The sequence below is a fragment of the Odocoileus virginianus genome, chromosome 13 (assembly GCF_023699985.2).
Source record: "Odocoileus virginianus isolate 20LAN1187 ecotype Illinois chromosome 13, Ovbor_1.2, whole genome shotgun sequence".
In the NCBI taxonomy this organism is placed as follows: Eukaryota; Metazoa; Chordata; class Mammalia; order Artiodactyla; family Cervidae; genus Odocoileus; species Odocoileus virginianus.
In genome coordinates, this window is record NC_069686.1 from 52,612,684 (window position 1) to 52,635,669 (window position 22,986).

General features: G+C 43.7%; 1 protein-coding gene across 1 annotated transcript in view; it reads left to right on the top strand.

Annotated features, from left to right (window-relative positions):
• The window catches only part of TMEM163 (transmembrane protein 163), a 261,418-nt gene that overhangs the window by 193,977 nt on the left and 44,455 nt on the right, over window positions 1-22,986 (top strand). The window contains exon 5 of the mRNA XM_070476290.1: window positions 20,259-20,355. Coding sequence (XP_070332391.1) covers window positions 20,259-20,355 — 97 coding nt within the window. The remainder of the gene's footprint in view (window positions 1-20,258; window positions 20,356-22,986) is intronic.

Consider the following 22,986-nt stretch of genomic DNA (forward strand, 5'->3'; position numbering starts at 1 on the left):
ACCACCAGCGAAGTCCCACCCTTACCATTATATTGGTTGTATGAGTTTGGTTTCCAGATAAATATGGAGGACAGGACTGGTGATGTGAACTATCTTGTCCTCTACAGTTGGTCCTCCGCATCAGCAAGTTCTGCATCCGTGGATACAGAGGGCAGACTGTGTTAATTACACCAGTTTCTATAAAGGATTTGAGCATCCATAGATTTTGGTATCTGCAGAAGTCCTGGAGGGCTTCCCTGGTAGCTCAGCTGGTAAACAATCAGCCTGTAATGCGAGAGACCTGGGTTCGGTCCCTGGGTTGGGAAGATCCCTGGAAGAGGACGTGGGTTGCATGGAGATACTGGAGAATACTCCAGTCTTCTTGCCTGTAGAGTCCCCGTGGACAGAGAGCCTGGCAGCCAGTCCCTGGGGCTGCAGAGTCGGACGCGACTGAGCGCCTAAGCACAGCCCAGCCCAGCACAGCGGTCCTGGAACCAATGCCTCGAAGATCGAGAGGGACAGCTGTACTCAGGGCCCTGGAAAGGGTGTTTCACGATTCACTCTCTGTCTGCCTTTCTGATTGAACTTTTTCAGATGACTCAGCACTCAGATCCTCCCCTGCACCCTGGACGGTTGTGGTTCAGTCCTAAGTCGTGTCCAGCTCTGCGACCCCAAGGACTGCAGCATGCCACACTTCCCTGTCCTTTACTATCTCCTGGAGTTTGCTCAGATTCATGTCCTTTCAGTCGGTGATGCCATTCAACCATTTCGTCCTCTGCCACCCTCTTCTCCTTTTGCCTTCAATCTTTCCTGGCATTGGGTCTTTTCCAATGAGTTGGCTCTTCACATCAGGTGGCCAAAGGATTGGAGCTTCGGCTTCAGTATCAGTCCTTCCAGTCAGTATTCAGGGTTGATTTCCTTTAGGATTGAATGGTTTGATGTCCTTGCAGTCCAAGGGGCTCTCAAGAGTCTTCTCCAGCACCATGGGATGAGTCTTCAGAGTCTCCTGGCCAAACTTTCTTGTGTTCATTTGCCCAGAGGAAGCTCGTATCTCTTTCTGCTTCAGACTCACTCTAACCTCCTAGTTCACACCCAGATGCAGCTTTGTTCTTGGTGCTGATTTGTGGCACAGACCTCAGCCCTGACTCAGCAAGGCCTTCTTTTATGGAGCTGGACCAGATTTTAAAGACTGCCCCCTCAAAAGAGGGGGAAAAAAATCACAGGACTTCAGAGGCAAAATATCTGATGATCTGAAGGGAGGAGTTTCACTCTCTTTGGCTCTCTGATCCCCTTTATTTGGTTTAGTTTATTCATAAACTAAATGATTTTGCTTCTGTGAGTTTCTTACAGGGTAATGGGGAATTATAGGCTCCTATAACAATTGTGCTCAAGACTGTTGCTTTTGGTTGGATGTTTGAGCCTAGGAGAACAGCCCAGTTCTGGGGGCCTTGCCCAGATTTAATCTGCAAAACCAGGAGAATGTTGAAGTGGCCGTCCTGAGTCTACGTTGGGTTGTTCCCATGGATGTTTGTGATCAGACACTGAGTTTAGCCATGTTATCTTGCTGTCTCTTTATTCTGACACTATACCATGGCTGTCTTTCCTTTCAATTCTTCCTGGAACAACTCCTGTCTCAGATCGGGGCCTCAGGCAAGGAGCTAGCTGCAGGGGAATGATGGGGAAGTGATTCTGGAGTGATCCCAGGAGGCAGGAGGAAAGGAGGGTTAGGGAGGGGGGAGAAGCCAGTAAAGAGGTATGGGATTATGGTCTCTTCTGTCGTGGTGGGTTGATTCTCCCCAGACTCTGTCGGAGAGCCTGGAGCTTTCCACCAGCCACCATCTGAACTGGAGATGTGATGTGGCTCTAGAGGCGTCTCCTATACCTGCCAGCCTCCTGCAGTCTTTCAGGTGACGCCCGTGCTCCCCACCCCCAGCAGTGGTTTAAAAACCCCACCTGTTTACTCCGAGATGTCCTGGTGTTTATTCGGCACTGCAGCAAGTTGTATACAGATTCCTTAATTCCTCCATTCCAAAAATGGGCAGGGTGATGATGCGTGTGTGAGTATTAGTGTTTCTCTCTCAAGATGGTATGATCCATGATGTTTTTAGCTCACACTGCTGATTTGGTCCCAGATCAGTAGCCTGTTTTTAGGCAGATGTATATTTTATAAGGAAGTGTTAGCATTTTGCGACTCTAATGAGAGAAATCAATGTAACTTAAAGTTCCAGAGTTCTTAGGAACTAGCTCCTCCAGGTGAATGCTTTTAGGGTTACTTATTAATGTGCTTTTCCCACATTATAAGTTAGTGAGGCTACAATATATTCATGTTATTCAAATAATTTAAAACTGTCGCTCTCTTTGGAAAACTAGTTGCCCAACTCGATGGATGTCTAACATTGTCTTTTAAAGTGCTCTTTCTGTATTATCTATTTTTTTCTCTCTCACTGTGGGAAATGTCAGCCTTTCAAAAGAGTAGAGTGTGTAGGTCACAGAGAAGTTGCAGAAATAAGTAAGAGCCAAAAATGTGGTGAATTTTTCTTGCTGTCTGACAGCTCTGTAGTAATATATGAAGGGAAGCCTATAATTTATACAGCACTCAGTGGGAGACTCATATTTTTTCCCCTGACTTGCCAGTAGGTAAATAATACCTACTGTTCAGTTTTTACATCTCAGCTCTGCAAATCAGTCTGTGCCTCAAACCTGTGGATTTAAACTAAAAAGCTGTAATGAGCCAGAATTCCCATTGCTCCATTTAGACTTGAATTTTAGAATGTCAGGACCTTGGCGTTTAAATCAAAGTTGCTAATTTTCAGATGAGGACAGTGAGGTCTGGAGAGGTGTTACCTATTCTCCTATTCTTCCCCAAGTTCATGACAAGGATAGATCTTGGACCCAGGGCTCCTGAGCTATTTCAGTTAGAAAATTCTGTACGCAAAACCATGTACAAAAACCGTATGTGTCAAATTTGACAGAACATCCAAATAAATACAACTTTAGCTTGTCTGTTATAAGTCTTAGGTTTGATTTCAGTCTCAAGTTAGATACTGACTAGCTTTATAATCGTGAGCAGGTCATGAGGTCTTGCCTTCTCTCTGCCTGAATCCTGCTCTCTCAGCCCTTTAAATTTATCAGATGGCAGCCTTGATACAAGGTCAAGTTCATGGAAGTTCTCTGTAAACCAGACTCTTAGCCACATGCCAAAAAGGTGTTTGCCCCAGGGAATTCATACCCATTGGATTTGGCCCTAAGACTCTGCTGTAGACAGGACATGCTAAATAGTGGGTCCCAGATACAGAAAAAAATGCCATAGGATTAAGTTAGAAATGTTACTTTTATTAGTTTACATATGTTCAGTATCATCTTAATACCATACCATTTTATCCATTGTCTTATCTGTGTTCAAAACGATTTTGGAAAGGAAGTAGTATTTTTATCATCCCCATTTTACTTATAAGTAAACTGAGTCTTAGAAAAGGGGGCATGAACCATAGAGCTCGGGTGGAAGCTCACTATATTGCTCAAGCAACAGTGCTGTAACCCACCAAAAAGCATGCCTTCTGCCTGTGTCCCCTCACTTTGCAGGACACAGAGTCGATGCTCTGTTAAAATCTGATTAGTTTGTACCATCAAAGACCAGTGTTTGATGTCTTATGAAGACACAATAAAAGGAAATGTTAAAAATGATACAGCTGGAGAAGGCATTTTTAACATTTTCTTTTCATTATAAAAGTACAACACACAGAAAAGTAGAAGGAAAAAAAGTCCATTTTCTCACTATTGTTACTTTTCAGTGTATTTCCTACTAAAAATTTTCCCCCATGATTTAGATTTATTTTTACATATTTCTAATCTCCATGCACATAATTTTATGTTTTTCATTTAATATTTTATCTGTTGGACACTTTTTTTGTTGTAGAGACAGTTTTAAATAGCACTTAATAGTCTTCTGAATTGACAAGTCACCACCGGTACTTAAACCTCCTTTTGTGGCAAATTTAACTTCCCCATTTTTAAATATAAAGAATGCTATCAATAAAGAATTCAGACATTATTCTGCAGAAAGCTTTTTCTTTAGGGATGCATTCCCAGAGGTGGATCAAAGAGAATGAACAATTTAAGCCAATTACTTTAAATACAGTAATCAAGAAGGTTAGAAACACTGGAGAATAGGTTACCAAGGCAATGATACAGTATTTTTGTAGGGATGAAAAGAAAGAGAAGATTCAATTAACCAAGTCATGCTGATAAGCGTGTCTCCTGAAGGCTCAGAGCCTTTCATTTCCCGCAGAGACAGAAGAGTGGAGTTGGTGCCTAATGCCTGCAATGCAGAGGCAGGACTTCTAGAAATCTAGGAGGCTTCCATTCCTGTATACCTTTTTGATTCTATAAGAATAATCATTAAGAAGTGGTTTTCTTTGCATATCTGTGACACCAGGATGGCCTGCTTTACAAGATGGACTAAAATTTGAGTTGCTTCCTCTCTGCTATAGGGCTTCTCTAGTGGCTCAGATGGGAAAGAATCCATCTGAAATGCAGGAGACCCAGGTTCAATCCTTGTATCAGGAAGATATCCTGGAGAAGGGAATGACTACCCACTCCAGTATTCTTGCCTGGAGAATCCCATGGACAGAGGAACCTGGTGGACTATCGTCCTCGGGGTCACAAAGAGTCAGGCATGACCGAGTGACTAACACTTTCTTTTCACTTTACTCTCTGCTATAAGCAAATTGTCATCAGACATGTGTTGTACAGTGATCCTCAAATAGCCAATAGCCCACTCCAGTTCCAGGGCTGCTTTTTAGAGACAGCCTTTTGCTGCCACTACGTAAGAGGTTTCTCTTTCAAGAACCTTATAACTAAGTTTTGCTGCAATAACAAACTGCCCCCACATCTCAATCACTTTAAACCATAAAGAGTCATTTCTCAGTCATTTTCCATTTAAGCTGAGGTTTGGTGTTGGTCCTTTTCCACCTTAGTTCTCATTCCAGGTCTTGGTCCAAAGGATTGGCTCCTCTCTGAGGATTGCTGTGCCTCTGGCAAAGGGCAGAGCTTCTGCTCAGGTGTGGTGTATGTATTGTACATTATCTCTACTCACATTTCATTGGCCCAAGGAAGTCACATGTCCACGCCCGAAAAGTGGGCAGGAGGCACAATTCCCCTGCTCAGCGGTGCTGTGAAGCACATGGCAAGGGTAGGAATGCGCAGTTGAGGTCAAACTTCTGTGAACAATGACGCAGTCTACCTACAGGAATTGGCTTCCTTGTTTTCCTCCGATCTCCTTCCATCCGCTTGTCTGCTGCAATACAGAACCTAGCTCCCCATGTGAACTGCTTTGACCCCCCCATATAAGAGGGTCTCAACATACAAAGGATTTGCTAACTGAATGTGTGACCTGTTTTTCCCCTATAAGAGATGATGTCTCTATCCCCTCTCTTTCATCTCAGCAGGCCTATGACCCACAGAATGTTCTGGAAGGATGCTGGAGTCTTCTGCCTGATTCTTGGGGATTGCTTGCTCTGGGGGAAGTCAGCTGCTACATATGAAGAAAACCTGACTACCCTGAGGGATATTGATTAACCTCTCTGGTCTAGAGTCCCCACTGACCTCAGCCTTCCACCACCCTGCTGTGGGGTGAATCATCTCTGTGTTCAGTCTTTGTTTCATTCATCTTAGATTCAAAGACCAAGGCAAGAATATCTGATTAGCACAGCTTGGGTTAATTGCCTAGGTTCAAGGCCAGGTGAAGTGATTGTCAATCTACTCTTTGAGGAGCTGCTGCTGCTGCATCGCTTCAGTCATGTCCAATTCTGTGCGACCCCATAGACGGCAGCCCACCAGGCTCCCCTGTCCCTGGGATTCTCCAGGCAAGAACACTGGAGTGGGTTGCCATTTCCTTCTCCAATGAATCCATGTATGCTAAGTCGCTTCAGTTGTGTCCAACTCTGTGCGACTCTATCGACAGCAGCCCATCAGGCTCCTCTGTCCCTGGGATTCTCTAGGCAAGAATACTGGAGTGGGTTGCCATTTCCTTCTCCATCTGTGAGGAGAGTGGGGCCTAAAAGTAGAATGGATGCAAGTCAGAGCCAGCAGAACTACTCCAGTAGTTCATGGAGGCTACTGACTGAGTCAGCTGTTGAAATGCAAATCTAATCATCTTACTCCATGTTCAAAGCCATTAGGGGTTCTGTATGGTTTTCATAAGAAAGTTTATACAACTTTGATTGGTCTGTGAGGTTCTTCAGCATTGGCTCTTGGCCCCTTCTCTCCCCAGCTTCCCAGACAGGATCCCTCATGGAACCTTGATTCCAGTCTTACTGAAGCACCTGTAATTGAACAAATGATCTCATCCACTTTCAAGGCTTTAAGTACAATCTGTGTGATGACTCCTGGTATATGTCCCGACTTGGACTTTTCTTTGAAACTAAACTCTTGTCTCCAACTGCCTTCTCAGCATCTCCACTTGGGGACCTAATAGACATCCCAACAGTGAGTCCAAAACCCAAATCCTGATCACCCCTACCTCCCTGCCCCACCCCAAATCCTGCTTCTCCTGCTCTTCTCCCCATCTCAGGAAAAGGTAACTCCATCCCTCCCTTTCTTCACATCAAAGACCTTGAATCATTCTTGAGTCTTGTTTAGTTATGGTACTTGTCAACTGTACCTTCAGAATAGATCCTGAACAGACCAAAACTTGAAATCAGACTATATCCAGACACTCACCTCTTTCTTCAATGCTTGAGTCCTGACCCAAGATAGCATCATTGGTCACTCTCTCATCTGAGTATTCCAACTGCCTCCTAACTATTAGCCCTGTTTCTGCCTTTTCTAAGCAGCAGCAATCCTGTCGAAACATGTGATATCATGTCTTCTCCAAGTCAGAGCCTCTAGTGGCTTCCAGCCTGTGTAAATACCTAAATCTTTACAGTGGTTTTAAGACTTGACATGACCCTTGGCCTCTGCCTTCACCTACCATTTTCCTGCTTCATCTTCAGCCCTCTGGCTGCCTTGATGTTCTTCCCTCAAGTCATGCAGACTTCTGCTGCAGAGCCTTGCTCTTCCCTCTGCCTGGAAGGTTCTTGCCCCATATGTCTGTGTGGCCTCTTCCTGGAATGGTGCCTGACACAAAGAAGGCTTGTAGGGAAATGTGTTAGATGAATGGAGTCCGACAGGCCTCTGGACATAGTTTCCCTGAAATATACTCTTCTATCAAGCTGACTTCTTTTGGTTCTTTCAGTCAACTTAAATCTCGGCTTCTCTAGGACTATTCCTGTGATTTATTAATAAATATCCCCTTTTTCTACTCTTTGAGGAAAAGGACTATGTCTTATTTGTCATTGTATCTAGTGTATCACAGGTTTCTTTGCATCTGGTTGACCCTCAGAAAGTATTTCCCTCAATCTCAACATTGATGTAGTATTTATTTTAATAGGTGGTACCCATGTGTTGTTTACAAAATACGTAACATTCTTCCTAGGGTATATAGGGAAAAGCAAGCTCTTGTTCTCCACATATTTTCTGTAGAGACTGTCATCCCTCTTATTGGGTATCTCCCTGCATATATTCTATTCATAGACCAGCAGTTACACATTCAGTATTTGTTGTTATTTACTCTCTAAGTCTTATATGTCTCATTGCAACCCCATGGACTGTAGCCCACCAGGCTCCTCTGTCCATGGGGATTCTCCAGGCAAGAATACTGGAGTGGGTTGCTGTTTCCTTCTCCAGGGAATCTTCCTGATCCAGTGATTGAACCCACATCTCCTACATTTGGCAGGTGGGTTCTTTTACCACTGAGCTACCAGGGAAGCTCTAACATTCAGTATTTGTTTAAGAAAAGAAAAAAATTGAGATTGATGCACAGATAATTGACACTGAATATAATCTTAAATATAAACTTGACTTAAATATACTTAAATGGTTCACTCTGGGTAACCAGTTTGCTTAAGTAGTAAGATTTCTTATTCTCTTGAAAAACAAATATTACCCTGAAAGTCCTTTTTAAATATCTTTAAAGCCCATCAATTCACTTTGTACTTCCCTAGGTTGAAAACAGTGCCTGTCAGTACATTTGCCTTGGATCTCTCAAGAGCTGGTAGAAACCATCCCTCTCTCCCCATCTCCACGTCTCCTGCCCTATTCTAGCAGCATCTCTTTTCAAGATCATTGTTGTTACAGAATTAAGTCTTGTGGGCTCTGCTAGGACCCAGGGCTGTGGCACAGGTTCTATTTCTGTTCCGGTTCCTGTAGCCAAAAACGAAACCAAAGCGGAGACTGAAGCAGCGCAGGCTTTATTCAGTGGTCTGAGAATGGAGAGGCAGGGACTTTGTTCACCAATCAGCTTCTCATCCCTTGGTGAGATGGGATTTGATTTTAAACAGTAGAGACAAAGGGAGGAGGAGTGAGGTTGGTGATGGGGAGGCATGTGTACCAGTTTACCAGGGAAGGGGCAGTGCTTTTGATGGCATGGTTGCTTCCCTCTCTTATCCTCTTTTGGTCCTTGATTCTGATCATGTTGCAAGTAGGTTATATGTTGTAAAAGTAGGCTATATGTCATAAAATCAACATATAATGAGACTGTGTTGGAGGTCAGATATGTCACCATCTTGGTTCCAACTGGTCCCATTTGGTTTTTGATTTTCTCTTCCTAAAGATTTGTGATAACTCCTATTAAATGTGGGGGCAGGTGGATTTTGAGAAAGGGAGCTTCCCCGATTGCTCAGCGGTTAAAAGAATCCACCTGCAATGAAGGAGACACAGGAGATGTGGGTTCGATCCCTGGGTCGGGAAGATCCCCTGGAGAAGGAGATGGCAACCCACTCCAGTGTTCTTGCCTGGAGAATTCCATGGACAGAGGAGCCTGGGGGGCTGCAGTCCACGGGGCCACAAAGAACTGGACGTGTATGACTCAGCAATTGAGCGCACACACTGGTTCTTGTTCTGGCAGCGTCATCTTCCCTTGGCCTCCCCGCGTCCACTTGTTCTGGCAGCGTTATCTTCCCTTGGCCTCCCCGCCTCCACCAATGGCCCTCTTTGGTCTGCTCTCGACAGAGCAGCCAGATTGATCCTGCGAAAAATAATGAGTCATTTCTCTGTTCAATCCATTGTTGGTTTCCCATCCTACCCAAAATAAAAGCCAAGTCCTAGTATGACCATGTATGCCAGTCAGGAGGGCTCCATCGCTGTTCATTGAAAATGCTGGGTTCCCTCTGTTACCGGGCCCTTTCTAGATCCTTCAGCTGCAACACTATAGAAATGAATATCGCTTCCATAAGACCCTTAGATAAGCAAACCTTTCTTATTAAGAGAGGGAGCTTGTGCACAAGGGAGAAGGCAGAAAAAAATAGTGCCAGCTCCCTAAGTAGAAGGGACAAGTTGCTTTTATAACAAAAGGGAGGGTTTGCCTCATGATCACTGATAATTTCCAGAAATTGTCCACCTTTTTTGATCAGCAGCAGGTGGCTTCAACTGGATATCGGGAATAGGGAGTGTTTCGGTGAAGAGAAAGGAGTGCAGGAGAGTTTTCTTCGAGAAAACATCTGAGCAGATATGTCTAAAATTCAGAGTTGAGGGACTTCCCCGGCAGTTCAGTGGTTATGACTTTATGCTTCCCGTGTCGGGGGCAGTGGGTCCAATCCCTGGTCAGGGAACTAAGATCCCGTGCTGCATGGTATGCATAAATAAATAAGGCAGTCTTATTAAACTTTTTTCTATAGTTGAACTTCTTGTCTTCTGGCAACTAAGTATATTCTTGAGTGTAACACAGGTAAACTTAATATTTTATTCCTGCAAGTCTGGCTTCTGTCTCTGGGACTTGGGCGTTTGTTCTCTAGTTGCCAAGGCCTGTTTGGCCCAAGGCTGTTTCTTGGCCTTATTTCCGGACTGGCTGTCTCGCCGGTATGGGCACCTCTGCTCCTCGGGCTGTCTGTCTAGGATGCTTGTCCCCGGGTAGCTGTTCAGCTCACTCTCCCGTCTCCGAGGTCTGTGGTTAAACGCCCGTTCCTTAGAGAAGGGTGATGACCGTGTGTAGAATGCATGCCTGCTCCGCTCCTTCTTTGCGCCGCTTTATGTCTATAGAAGGTTCTTGTTAGTTCACATCTTCTTGTCTGTCCCTCCCTGTGTGAGCTGCATGAGAGTAGGCTGTTATTCATGTGCTTCTTTGGTGCTGAATCCTGGCACCGGAACACTGAAGGTGTCAATTGGTAATTGTGGATTCAAGGAGACTAATGAGGCTCTTAGGTCTCAGCATACAGCCCCCTTGCAGCATATATGGAAAGTAGAGGTACTGGATGGGGTCTGGCAATCACTAGGAAGGTTGTTTCCAGTTCCTTTCTCTCCTCGCATCTCTCTATACCCAAGAAACAGCATCCTGAGACCTAGGGGCCCAGGAAAGTGGCCCTGGGCAGCAAGGCTTGGGTGATGCTGCTTCCACTAAGCTCCAGGTATCTGGCTGTCTGGACATTGCTCCTTGAATTTTGCGAGTCCTAGACTAGATTCACCACCAGCTCCCCACCCTGGTCTCATTCCTCCTGCTTTGGGATGTGCCACTACCTCTTTCCTTTTGGAAAGAAAGATCAGGTTTTCCTGGCATCCTTCTCTCTGTCCAGTTGGTTACCAGGGTCCATCCCTTCTGCCTCCGCAGGGTCTTTCCTATTGATTCCTCTCAGCTGTCACGGATACTCTGTAAGGGGTCATCACTCGTTTCCTTGACGACTAGCCTTGTCTCCCAGCTGATTTCCTTGCTTATAGTTTCCTCCCCTTCAACTGCCAAACTACCCCCATTCAGAAGGTCTTTGTAAAGCCCAGGTCACATCATGTGCACCCCCTTGCTTAAAACTGTTTAGTAACTTCCTGTCACCACTACTGGCTTCCTCAGCCTTAGACATGTGTGTTCCACCTTGATGATTTGTGCTGTACCACCTGTGCTATTACTTACTTAACATTTATTTAAGTATTTGACATTTTTTCCTTCGGCAATATAATCCTTGTAGGCATGGGGTAAAAATCAGTTTTTCTAACGTATGTTAAAATATATAACTATTATATATAATACACACTGGTCTATGTACTGTCTAAGATGCATTGTAAATATCATAGTGTCAAATTCTTCCAAAAAATTGTGAAGAGGAAGGAACAATCATAAAGAGATGCTCTGAAGCCACCATCCACCTGATATCAAAACCAGACAAAGATACTGCGGAAAAGGAAAATTATGGACCAATATCTTTGAATATAGATGCAAAAATTCTTAACAAATTTCTTAGCAAACTGTATCCAGCAATATAAAAAAACTCATACACCATGACCAAGTAGGATTCATCCCAAGTTCCTAGGCTGGTTCAACATATGCAGATCAATCAATGTGATTCACCACACAAACAAAAGGGAAGACAAAGACCACATGATCATCTCAATAGATGCAGAAAAATCTTTGTGCATGTCGTGGGTGGTGGTGTGCCCGGCATCTCAAGGGGACTTCAGGATACCGAGGGCCCCTTCCTCGTGTGGCTCTTGCACGGCTGCTCCCCTAGCCTGATGCTCCAGGAAGAGCATCTCCACTTTGGATTTCCATGAAGCAGGACCGCACAATGTTAGGCCTTCACAGTTTTGCTTATGAAGTTCCCTCTGCCTGGAGTGCCCTCCACAGCCTTTCAGCTTCTCTACTTGATGACTCATGTCTTGTCCTCTAGACCCAGGTTAACTGTCACACCACAGAGTCATCCTTCCTTCCCACTCCATCCCCAGGTTGTGTTTCATCACTTTGGTTTCTTTCTTCATTTTGTTCTTTGTCCATTATCAGTTTTCACATTCACTACTAATGACTGTCCAGTAATGGTTTTCAGGTTTGGGAGGCTAGGGAGAGGTGTTGTTTTCTTACCTTGGCATTCCCATTCACATTGAAATGAGAGTGAATGCAGTTACCCCTGTGGAGCAGTAGATGTACGAGGATTGCTTGAGATTAGGTGAGATCAAGAGTGAGGTATGGAAACCTGGGAGTTGGGGGTTAACTGGAAGGAGAGAGGTGATGCATTGACTGAAGAAAGGTACCAAAGGCGTGATGTCCCTTCCCAAGGTTTTTTAGAGTAGACTTCCTTGATGGCTCAGATGGTAAAGAATTTTCCTTCAATGCAGGAGATCTGCGTTCAGTCCCTGAGTTGGGAAGATCCCCTGGAGAAGGCAATGGCAACCCACTCCAGTATTCTTGCCTGGAGCATTCCATGGACACAGGAGCTTAGCAGGCTATAGTCCATGGGATTACAAAAAGTTGGATATGACTGAGCGACTAACACTACCACTATCTACTGCTGGCCCAGATCAACTTGCCTGATTATGTGTCTCTCTCTCCATATATATATGTATATATATTTAAACTAAATAGATTTTTTGGTGAATGTCTGTGTTTTCAACCCAACTATTAGAGTTCCACCATTCAGTATGGTAGTCACTAACCACATGTGGTCATTTGTTTTAATTAATTAAAATTTTAATTAATTTAAAAAGCAGTTAAAATTTAATTTCTTCCATTACATTAGCCACATTTGAAGTCTCTGTAGCCACGTGTGGCTAGTGGCTTCCCTTTTGAACAGAACAGAATGAAACATCTCCTTCATCACAGAAAATGTTATTGTTGTGCACTGCTCTAGAATCTGAGTCTTGAACATATCTCCCATGCTGATTTTTGTCCCTAAAATTGAAGCCAAGAAGAAAGTTCTATGTCAGTGAGATTCCACTTGGATCGAATTAGTCAGCTTCATTTGTTGAGTAAAGAGAGGTTCTTAGTGATTCGTGCTGAGATGGATGATCTTATCGTGGACAGGGTTTGACCACGTGCCTGTAGAACTCTAGCCTGAGCAGTCATCCCTGGTCCAAGCCACCCTCCCCCTCACCACAGCCTGTTCACAAAACAGCAGGTGGATGAGGGTAGAGCTAAAGAGAGAAGAGAGAGGAGGACACAGGTGGGGAGGGGAGATGGAGGTTTAGAGCCTGTGAGGGTCAAGCAGGCAAGATGAGGAAGAGCAGAAAAGGAAGGGAACAAACTCCTGCAGTGAAGAGGAGGTGGGTGCAGGTGGCCATGGCGTGAAAGGAGGCAGGGAGTCTTGAATCAAATGTTGGCTATTTGGGAAGCCATTGTAGAGAATGAGAAATGGCTCTTGGCATTCCTGGCGCACTTTCTCTTGTCTCCTAGCTGATTCTGTGTGTTGTTTTCCTTAAAATGGCAGACTACATGCAGTAAAAGAGGACCAGCTAGAATGAAACAGCATTGGAAATTGTACATCCCTAAGTCCACGTGTACTTGCCACTTGACTGTCTTTCGTTTTTTATTATTTCGTGTTTGATTGAAGATGGACCCAGATTACAAGCGCTTTGAAGGCTGGGGTGGAAAATGATAAAACATTACACTCTAAGCTGTGGACTGAATTGGTAAAGTGCCAGAGCAACTGTGTTTTAGGATTTTTGTAAATTAGGGGATGATTAGAAGAAGTTTCTCTTTGGCAAATAACTTAGAATTAATATGATAAGACCCAGGCTTTATTATCTAGGGTGAAACAGATCTCCAGCCCAAGCTGGATGCATGAGACAAGTGCTCGGGCCTGGTGCACTGGGAAGACCCAGAGGAATTGGATGGAGAGGGAGGTGGGAGGGGGGGTCGGGATGGGGAATACATGTAACTCCATGGCTGATTCATGTCAATGTATGACAAAAACCACTACAATATTGTAAAGTAATTAGCCTCCAACTAATAAAAATAAATGGAGAAAAAAATTAAAAGAAAAAAAAAAGACTCAGGCTTTATTCGTATGATCTCAGGCCTTTAAGCCTACAGTTGACCTGGGACCAAACTTCCAGCCTTCTCTCATTTGGGATGTGAGAGTGTCTGCCAATTGGTTTCCTGTATAATTTCAGAGGCAAAAATTAGTGCTGACTCTAAGGTGATAGATAGACTTACAATGCTGAACACAGTAAGAAATTTGCAGCTTTTAGGAGAAGAAAAAAAAGATACCTGTGGCTTCAACTATTTCTTTGGATTTTACTAATCTTTCAGATATTCTTAATAAATATATATTTGACAAGATTAATACTACAGTGTTTCTCAAACTGCAGTGAATGTCTGAAGGACTTATTAAAATACAGATTGCTGGATCCCCATCTGCAGAGTTTTTGATTCAGTAGGTCTGGGTTGACCTTCGGCATTTTCATTTTTAACAAGTTCCCAGGTAATGTGGAGACTGCTGGTCCATGGACCACGCTTTTATAATCACTGGTCCTGTGAGCTTCAGCTTCAGTCTGGATTCAGTCTGGATTGGGAGATTGTGTTGAAGGGGGGCGCAGCAGTTCATTTGAGGAGAAGCGGGCGACAGAGGATGAGACGGTTGAATGGCATCACCCACTCGATGGACGTGAGTTTGAGCAAGCTCTAGGAGATAGTGAAGGACAGGGAGGCCTGGCGTGTTGCAGTCCCTGGGGTCCCAAAGAGTCAGACACAACTGAGTGACTAAACCACAATAACAACAAGCAGTTCATTTGCCTCTTCTTTATTCAATCAAGTTTTATTTCTTTTATCTTGTATTTTTAAAAGTTGTATTGAGCATGCTATAGTTGATTTATAATGTTGTGTTAGTTTCAGGTGTAAGCAAAGTGAATCAGTGATATCCACTGTTCTTTTTAGATTCTTTTCTCGTTTAGGCCATTAGAGAGTGCTGAGTTCCCTGTGCCATACAGTAGGTCCTTATTAGTTACTAGTGTGTATACATCAACCGCAATCTCCCAATTTATCCCTCACCCCAAATTTTATTATTTTTAATTGAAATATAGTTGATTTATAATATCATGTTAGTTTCAGATATATAGCATAGTGACTCGAATTTTTTTTTTTTTGTAGATTATATTCCATTAAAGGTTACTACAAGATATTGGGTATAATTTCCTATGTTATGCAGTAAATCCTTGTTACTTATCTGTTTTACATATGGGCATTTGTATCTAGGAAAGGGAAAACTACAATAGGGGAGGCAGATGTATAGTGAGGATGGAAGAGCTCTTAAATAAGCCAGTGGATGGATTAAGAAACAATCCAGAAAATTATGAAAGCCATCCTTTGCTTCTTTCTGACCGTGTTTTCCTGCTGTAGGGTTTGGGCTGGAGGGAGAAGGAGCTGTGTTCGTTGTAGTGACCTGGCTGTACCCTGCCCTCTTTCCCTGCCAGGCCGGCCTCTCCAGGTGAAGGCCATGGTGCCCTGATGGAGCAGGTCCCTTCTCCCATCCCTCACCGCCTCCCCACAAACCAGGAAGCAGCCCACACTTGCCCGTTCGGAAGCAGTCACATTTGCAGCATTTGCTCCTGACCCAAATCTTCTCTGCTTCTGGGAGATCACTGCAGTCCCAGGGGAGTGGTGGTGTGAGGATGTCACGTGAATGCCCAGAGCCTTCGAGTGGCCAGGGAGGCTGACCACTGGGAGGACGTCAGAAGACCTGGCTTCCATTTCTGGGTGGACTTCAGATTCCTGGGGTGACCTTGGGGAAGCCTGCCAATCCTCCACAATCCCATTTTGACTCCTTGTGTTTGTGAAACAAACCTCTCCCCACCCCTGACCCCTCCAGTCCATGAAATAATGGAAAAACAAAAACCTAGGTCTGGTCAGTGGCCCCCAGGGCATTTAGGAGCTGATGTGCAGAACTGTGAGTGCCTGAGGAGAAAGTTGCTGTGTAAACACAATGTATTATTAATAACATGTTAAAAAAAAATAGCATCACATGCTCAGCTAATAATAACTGCTTTCAGCTATGGGGGAGCTCTGACACACAGGCTTCCAGCAGTGTTGACGAAAGGATGACTGGCTTCTGAATTTGCAACACATTTAAAAGAAGATGAAAATAGGTTTTTAAGACATTTGGAGCATATTTGTAGGTATATTTTTGAGGCAAATATGATGACAGATCTGTAAAATTCAACATGAATGAACAAATCATCGATTTCTTTGGATTTTTTTTTCATTACATTTCAGAGTTGTTTTACAGTGTGAGCTGTTCCATAGGTATTTTGGCTCAAGTGTTAGGAGTCTCTTTCCTCTTCCCATCCCCAGTGATAAGTGGCTGATGCCCCTTTAAACTCTGTGGGGGGGAACTTACAAATCAGTCAGTGGTTAGGTAATCAGTTAATATAGGAAGGTGGCTCAGCTGGTAAAGAATCTGCCTTCAATGCAGGACACTCAGGTTCGATCCCTGGGTTGGGAAGATCCTCTGGAAAAGGAGATGGCAACCCACTCCAATATTCTTGCCTGGAAAAGTCCGTGGACAGTGGAGCCTGGCAGTCCATGGGGCCACAAAGAGTTGGACATGACTGAGCAACTAACACTTCATTTCAGGGAGAGTCAAACCTTCCTGGGTGGACCCCATTTGTGGCTCCAATCAGGGGAACTTGCCAGGTGCTGCTGTAGATACTGAAATATGAAAATATGGTTCTCACCCTTAAGGAACTTCTAGGTAGTTTTGATTAAAGATATATTAGCAAGATATTATGTAAGGAGACCATTGCATCTCTTATACCTGTCTCCTTAACAGAATCCAACAAAACCCAAATTCACTTTTTGTGCATTATCAAGGTGTGCCTGTGTTGACTGGGAGAAAGATAAGAGTCCTGCAGCATCCCTGCTCCCTGTCAGGAAGCAGCTCAGACATTTGTTCCAGTCCCCTCCGAGGAATTTGGAGATGGAGGCTTCTTGAGGATGTTGTAAATGCTCTACGGAAGGTTCAGCACCCAAGTAGTGCCTCTCACTTGGGTGCTCTCAGGCCTCAGGGAGAGAAGACTGATCGAGTAACGGGTGCGCTGCAGGTTTCTCGGGGAACATTAGACCCCTGCTTCCTCAGCAGCTGGGGGGTGACTGTTCCCTTCTCTTCAGAGAAGGTTGGATTGTCCCCCACAGTGGAAGCTTGCTAAGGACAGGGCCTTCCCTTGAACTAGGCCTGGGACTCAGCCCTGAGAGATTCTTCAGGAAATTGCCTGGGGAGCTTGATTTTCTTTTTCTACTGAAGTATAGTTGGTTTACAGTGTTGTTAGTTTCAGGCTTACAGCACAGGGATTCTGTTTTACGTGTGTGTGTGTGTGTGTGTGTGTGTGTGTATCTTCCCTTGTGGCTCAGATGGTAAAGAATCCGCCTGCAATGTGGGAGACCTGGGTTCGATCCCTGGGTCAGGAAGATCCCCTGGAGAAGGGAATGTCTACCCATTCCAGTATTCTTGCCTGGAGAATTCCATGGACAGAGGAGCCAGCTGGCTACAGTCTATGCGGTTGCAAAGAGTCAAACATAACTGAGTGACTAACAGTTTCACTTTTTCATATACATGCATATTGGAGAAGGGAACGACAATCCACTCCAATATTCTTCCCTGGAGAATCCCACGGACTCTAGAGAAGCCTGGCAGGCTACAGTCTGTGGGGGTTGCAAAGAGTCGGACACGACTGAGAGACTAAACACTTCATATACACACATACATATATTCTTTTTCAGATTCTTTTTCCTTATAAGTTATTGCAAGATATTGAGTAGAGTTCCCTGCGCTGTACAGGAGAAGCTTTCTGTTTATCTCTTTTATATCTAGTATAGCATGGATGCTCAGTTGTGTCCAACTTGACTCAACCCCGTGGACTGTAGCCCGCCAGGCTCCTCTGTCCACCAAAGACAGTAGTGTGCGTATGTTAATCTCAAATCTCCTAGTTTATCCCTCCCCTACTCTTTCCCTCTAGTATCCATAAATTTGTTTTCTATGTCTGTGGGTCTACTTCTGTTTCTGAAAAGCAATTTAAAAAGCAAATACAGTTGCCTGTATTCACCCCTAGAGATTCTGATAAAATTGACCCTGAGGAGCCGTCCCTGGGCCACAGTTCCAAAAAATTCCTCAGTGGGGTGTAAAGTGTGAGGGCTGGAAAACCAAGTTGGAGATTAAATTTGTCTGAAAGGGTCAAGCAGAGAGAGCATGTGTGCTAGTCACTTGAGTGGAGGCCTGACTTTTAGGCTCTGTTCCTGAAATGGCACCTCTCACGGTCCCGTTTGCTAGCAGGGAGAAGTGGTTACTTCAAGTGCTGGGCACAGTGCGTCCATAGTCATCTGTCCTGTGGGATAGCTGGGCCTTGAGCTAGTTGCTTTGGGAGCTTTGATCCCCCAAGCCCTGGAATCCCTGGTCCTGCCCCAGTGTCTGGTCACCAAAGGGCCCTCCAGGAAGCCGTCTCATTCCTGCACAATGCCCCTCTTGGCTCTGGTCCCCTCCACCCTGATCACCCTGCCAGGACTGTACCTGCTGAGCTACTGTAGCCGTCTTCATTTCTGCTGCTGTGTCCCTGAGTGCTTTTTGCCTGTAATCGCCACACCCCCCCCCCAACACCTACCTGTAATCTGTCTACACACATGCACGCACACACACTCACACCTCACCACTCCCCTACCATCCGCCACCTTGAGTGCATGTTTTCCCCCAGGCTCCTTATGAGGATGTATGGTGCCCGGAGTGGATCACTTGCTTGGTTTACAGATCCAGGATTCTCTTTAGCTCAAGTCTGTGCCAAGAGCCCCAGCCTGCTTATTACTTTTCCTTTGTTCTTTTGTGTTTCACCCCAGCCCACACTGATTGCTTCTTCCTGTGTTTTTGATTCTGTGATTTTTACTTTTTGGCCTTATGCTTCAGCATGTGGGATCTTAATTCCCTGACCAGGGATCGAACTTGCACCTCCTGCATTGGAAAGTGGTGTCATAACCACTGGATCGCCGCTGAAGTACCTTCCCATCTGTGTTTTTGAGAGAATAAAACCTATAACTAATGTGTTGATAGAAGCCTTTGGAGTGAACTCCACACATCCTGTTTACCCACTTATTTCTGACCCTTAGGTTTGGGAAAAGGTGTCTGTCTATAGGGTGGTTAGAATTCTAAGTAGGTGCCACTTTGGGTCCTGCTATTAGTCCAGAACATGGTAATTACAGCATGGGCAATGAAAAATGGTTTTATTTTGTAGCTCAGGAGGAGGGCTGAGAAGGTTGCTAAGTGATGGTGACCTCAGGTTGGGACAGGAATGATGTAGGGCTGACTGTAGTTATTCTTGTATTGGTTTCTTTTCGTTTTCACTTGATATTTTGACCCTTGTATCTCGACTATCATTTCCTCAGGTTTACTTTCATTTTCTGTATTTTTACCTCCTGTGAGTGTCTGGGTTGCCAGCTGGTGCATCCCAAGCCCAGTAGTCATCCTCCCAGCTCCCACCCCACTCCCCTGGCTGGGTGTCCTCTGACTTTTCCCATGACCTCATTCCTAACTTGCTCTGACCTCTCCTGTCCATGGTGTCTTGTTTGACCCCATCCTTCCTTTTCTCCTCTCATTTATTTTTTAAAAGAATTGCTTCATCCTGCCATGAACACTTTATTTTTTTGCTTTTAATTTTATCTTGGAGTGTAGTCAGTTAACAATGTTATGATAGTTTCAGGTGGACAGTGAAGGGACTCAGCAGTCCATATATATGTATCCGTTCCCCCCAACCCACTAAATTCCCCTACTATCCAGGCTGCCACATAAGAGTGAGCAGAGTTCCCTGTGCTATACAGTAGGTATTTGTTGATTATCCATTTTAAATACAGCAGATGAACTCTCTTCTCTTGTCATTACTGAATCATTCCTCTTTTTATGTTTGAGAAAATCCAAAAGTGTCTATCCTGTTCTATCAGCAAGAGACATCCAGAGTGTGCTTTTCTTTTCCATCATTTAAGCCAGCATTAATGGGTTAATTTTGTATCCTCTGTGCATTATCTTATTTCATCTTCAGGTAGGAAATATCACTTCCACTTGACAGATGAGGAAATAGAGGCTAAAAGAAGTTCAGTAGCTTGACCAAGATCGAGAAGCAGGTTAAATGGTAGAACCTGGGAAGTCTCATGTCAGAACCTCCACTCTTTGCTAGTAAACTCTGTACCCTCCAGCTCGAGGAGGGGTGAAACGTCGTGTTGCCAGGCAGGAGAATGGGTTTCATGGCCTTGAAGACCCTTCCATACCAGCATTCATGGGATGCTTTTGGTCATGGAGGATGGTGAGACCCTTTCCTGTGGGGTTGATTTTGATGATAAATCACTGAACTGTGTCTAGAAATGATTCAGTATTCATTCTGATACTGTGGGTGGGCATGGTGGGAGGATGGCAAATTATGGTGGGTCCCAGGGCCTTGGGTTGTGTCGTTGTCACTGTCATTGTGTAAACTGGCAAGATGGAGGTCTCCCCATTGATTCCCAATGTTCTGCTTCTTTGCAGAGCCTGTGTCATCTTGGGGGTGATATTCCTTCTGTCATCTGTGTGTATAGTGGTCAAAGCCATCCATGACCTCTCGACTAAGCTGCTCCCGGAAGTGGTAAGTGTCTTCTTTTTTCTTAAGAGTCTTTCCTGAGGGTACCAGCCTCTTGTATTACCTCTCACCCCAGATTTACTAGGGGAAGTTGGGCAGGTGGAAGGAAAATAAACAGTATCTTAGGAGTCCAGGAGACCTCATATTAGAATGTGAATGACTCAGCAGAGAAAAGCACTGGGCAAGACAAAAAGTTTAGCTGGTGCATGTTCTGTGTCTTTTGAATACTTTTAATGTCTTATATTAAGAGAAATGAGGTGATTTTTATATAGCAGTGTTCCAACCTGTGTTGTTTGCATCTGTTCTGCATCCACTCAGTGACTTATAGTAAGAATTATTTTTGCCTTTGCACCTCAATTCACTACATAAATCTATTCACATTAGATTTTATGACACAACTAACATTCAAAATGCAGAAACCAGAGGGCACAATTTCATATTAAAGTGTGTTTTTGCCTCATTTTCTTGGTGAGAGGCACCAGATTTTTTTTTTTTTTCTTGCACTCTGATTCTATTTTTGCCCCGCATCTTATGAATACTGATATAAAAATATTTTTACAGTCTCCTGGAGGCTAATTTACTTATCAGGAGATGAAGATACTGCCATTATAATGATTCTCTCTAAGACTTACCTGACAGATATGATGGGTTTAGTTCCAGACCATCACAGTAAAGCAAGTAATGCAATAAAGCAAATCACACTTTTTTTTTTTTTTGGTTTCCCAGTGCACATAGAAGTTATGTTAATACTATGTCTATTATATGTAGTCTATTATGTGTTCAATGGCATTATACCTTAAAAAACAAAAACCAATGTACATAACTTGATTTAAAAATACCTGTTGCAAAGATAATGTGAGCTATCATCTGAGCCTTCAGCAAGTCACAATCCGTTTGCAATGGTAATATCAGAGATTACTGACCACTGTAAGAAATGTAATAATAATGTGGGGGAGTGGGTAGTAAATTGGGAGATCGGGATTGACATATATACATGACTCTATATAAAACAGATAACTAATATGGACCTGCTGTATAGCACAGGGAACTCTCCTCAATGCTCTGTAATGACCAAATGAGGAAAGAATCTGGAAGAAATCAAAGAGGACACAAACAGATGGAGAAATATACCGTGTTCATGGATTGGAAGAATCAATATTGTCAAAATAGCTATACTACCCAAAGCAATCTATAGATTCAATGCAATCCCTATCAAGCTACCAACGCTATTTTTCACAGAACTAGAACAAATAATTTCACAATTTGTATGGAAATACAAAAAACCTCAAATAGCCAAAGTAATCTTGAGAAAGAAGAATGGAACTGGAGGAATCAACCTGCCTGACTTCAGACTATACTACAAAGCCACAGTCATCAAGACAGTATGGTACTGGCACAAAGACAAAAATATAGATCAATGGAACAGAATATAAAGCCCAGAGATAAATCCACGAACCTATGGTCACCTTATCTTTGACAAAGGAGGCAAGGATATACAATGGAAAAAAGATAACCTCTTTAACAAGTGGTGCTGGGAAAACTGGTCAACCACTTGTAAAAGAATGAAACTAGAACACTTTCTAACACCATACACAAAAATAAACTCAAAATGGATTAAAGATCTAAATGTAAGACCAGAAACTATAAAACTCCTAGAGGAGAACATAGGCAAAACACTCTCTGACATAAATCACAGCAGGATCCTCTATGACCTACCTCCCAGAATATTGGAAATAAAAGAAAAAATAAACAAATGGGACCTAATGAAACTTAAAAGCTTTTGCACAACAAAGGAAACTATAAGCAAGGTGAAAAGACAGCCCTCAGATTGGGAGAAAATAATAGCAAATGAAGCAACAGACAAAGGATTAATCTCAAAAATATACAAGCAACTCCTGCAGCTCAGTTCCAGAAAAATAAATGACCCAGTCAAAAAATGGGCCAAAGAACTAAACAGACATTTCTCCAAAGAAGACATACAGATGGCTAATAAACACATGAAAAGGTGCTCAACATCACTCATTATCAGAGAAATGCAAATCAAAACCTCAGTGAGGTACCATGACACTCCAGTCAGGATGGCTGCTATCCAAAAGTCTACAAGCAATAAATGCTGGAGAGGGTGTGGAGAAAAGGGAACCCTCTTACACTGTTGGTGGGAATGCAAACTAGTACAGCCACGATGGAGAACAGTGTGGAGATTTCTTAAAAAACTGGAATTAGAACTGCCATATGACCCAGCAATCCCACTTCTGGGCATACACACCAAGGAAACCAGATCTGAAAGAGACACGTGCACCCCAATGTTCATTGCAGCACTGTTTATAATAGCCAGGACATGGAAGCAACCTAGATGCCCATCAGCAGATGAATGGATAAGGAAGCTGTGGTACATATACACCATGGAATATTACTCAGCCATTAAAAAGAATTCATTTGAATCAGGTCTAATGAGATGGATGAAACTGGAGCCATTATACAGAGTGAAGTAAGCCAGAAAGATAAAGACCAATACAGTATACTAACGCATAGATATGGAATTTAGAAAGATGGTAATGATAACCCTATATGCAAAACAGAAAAAGAGACACATATGTACAGAACAGACTTTTGGACTCTGTGGGAGAAGGCGAGGGT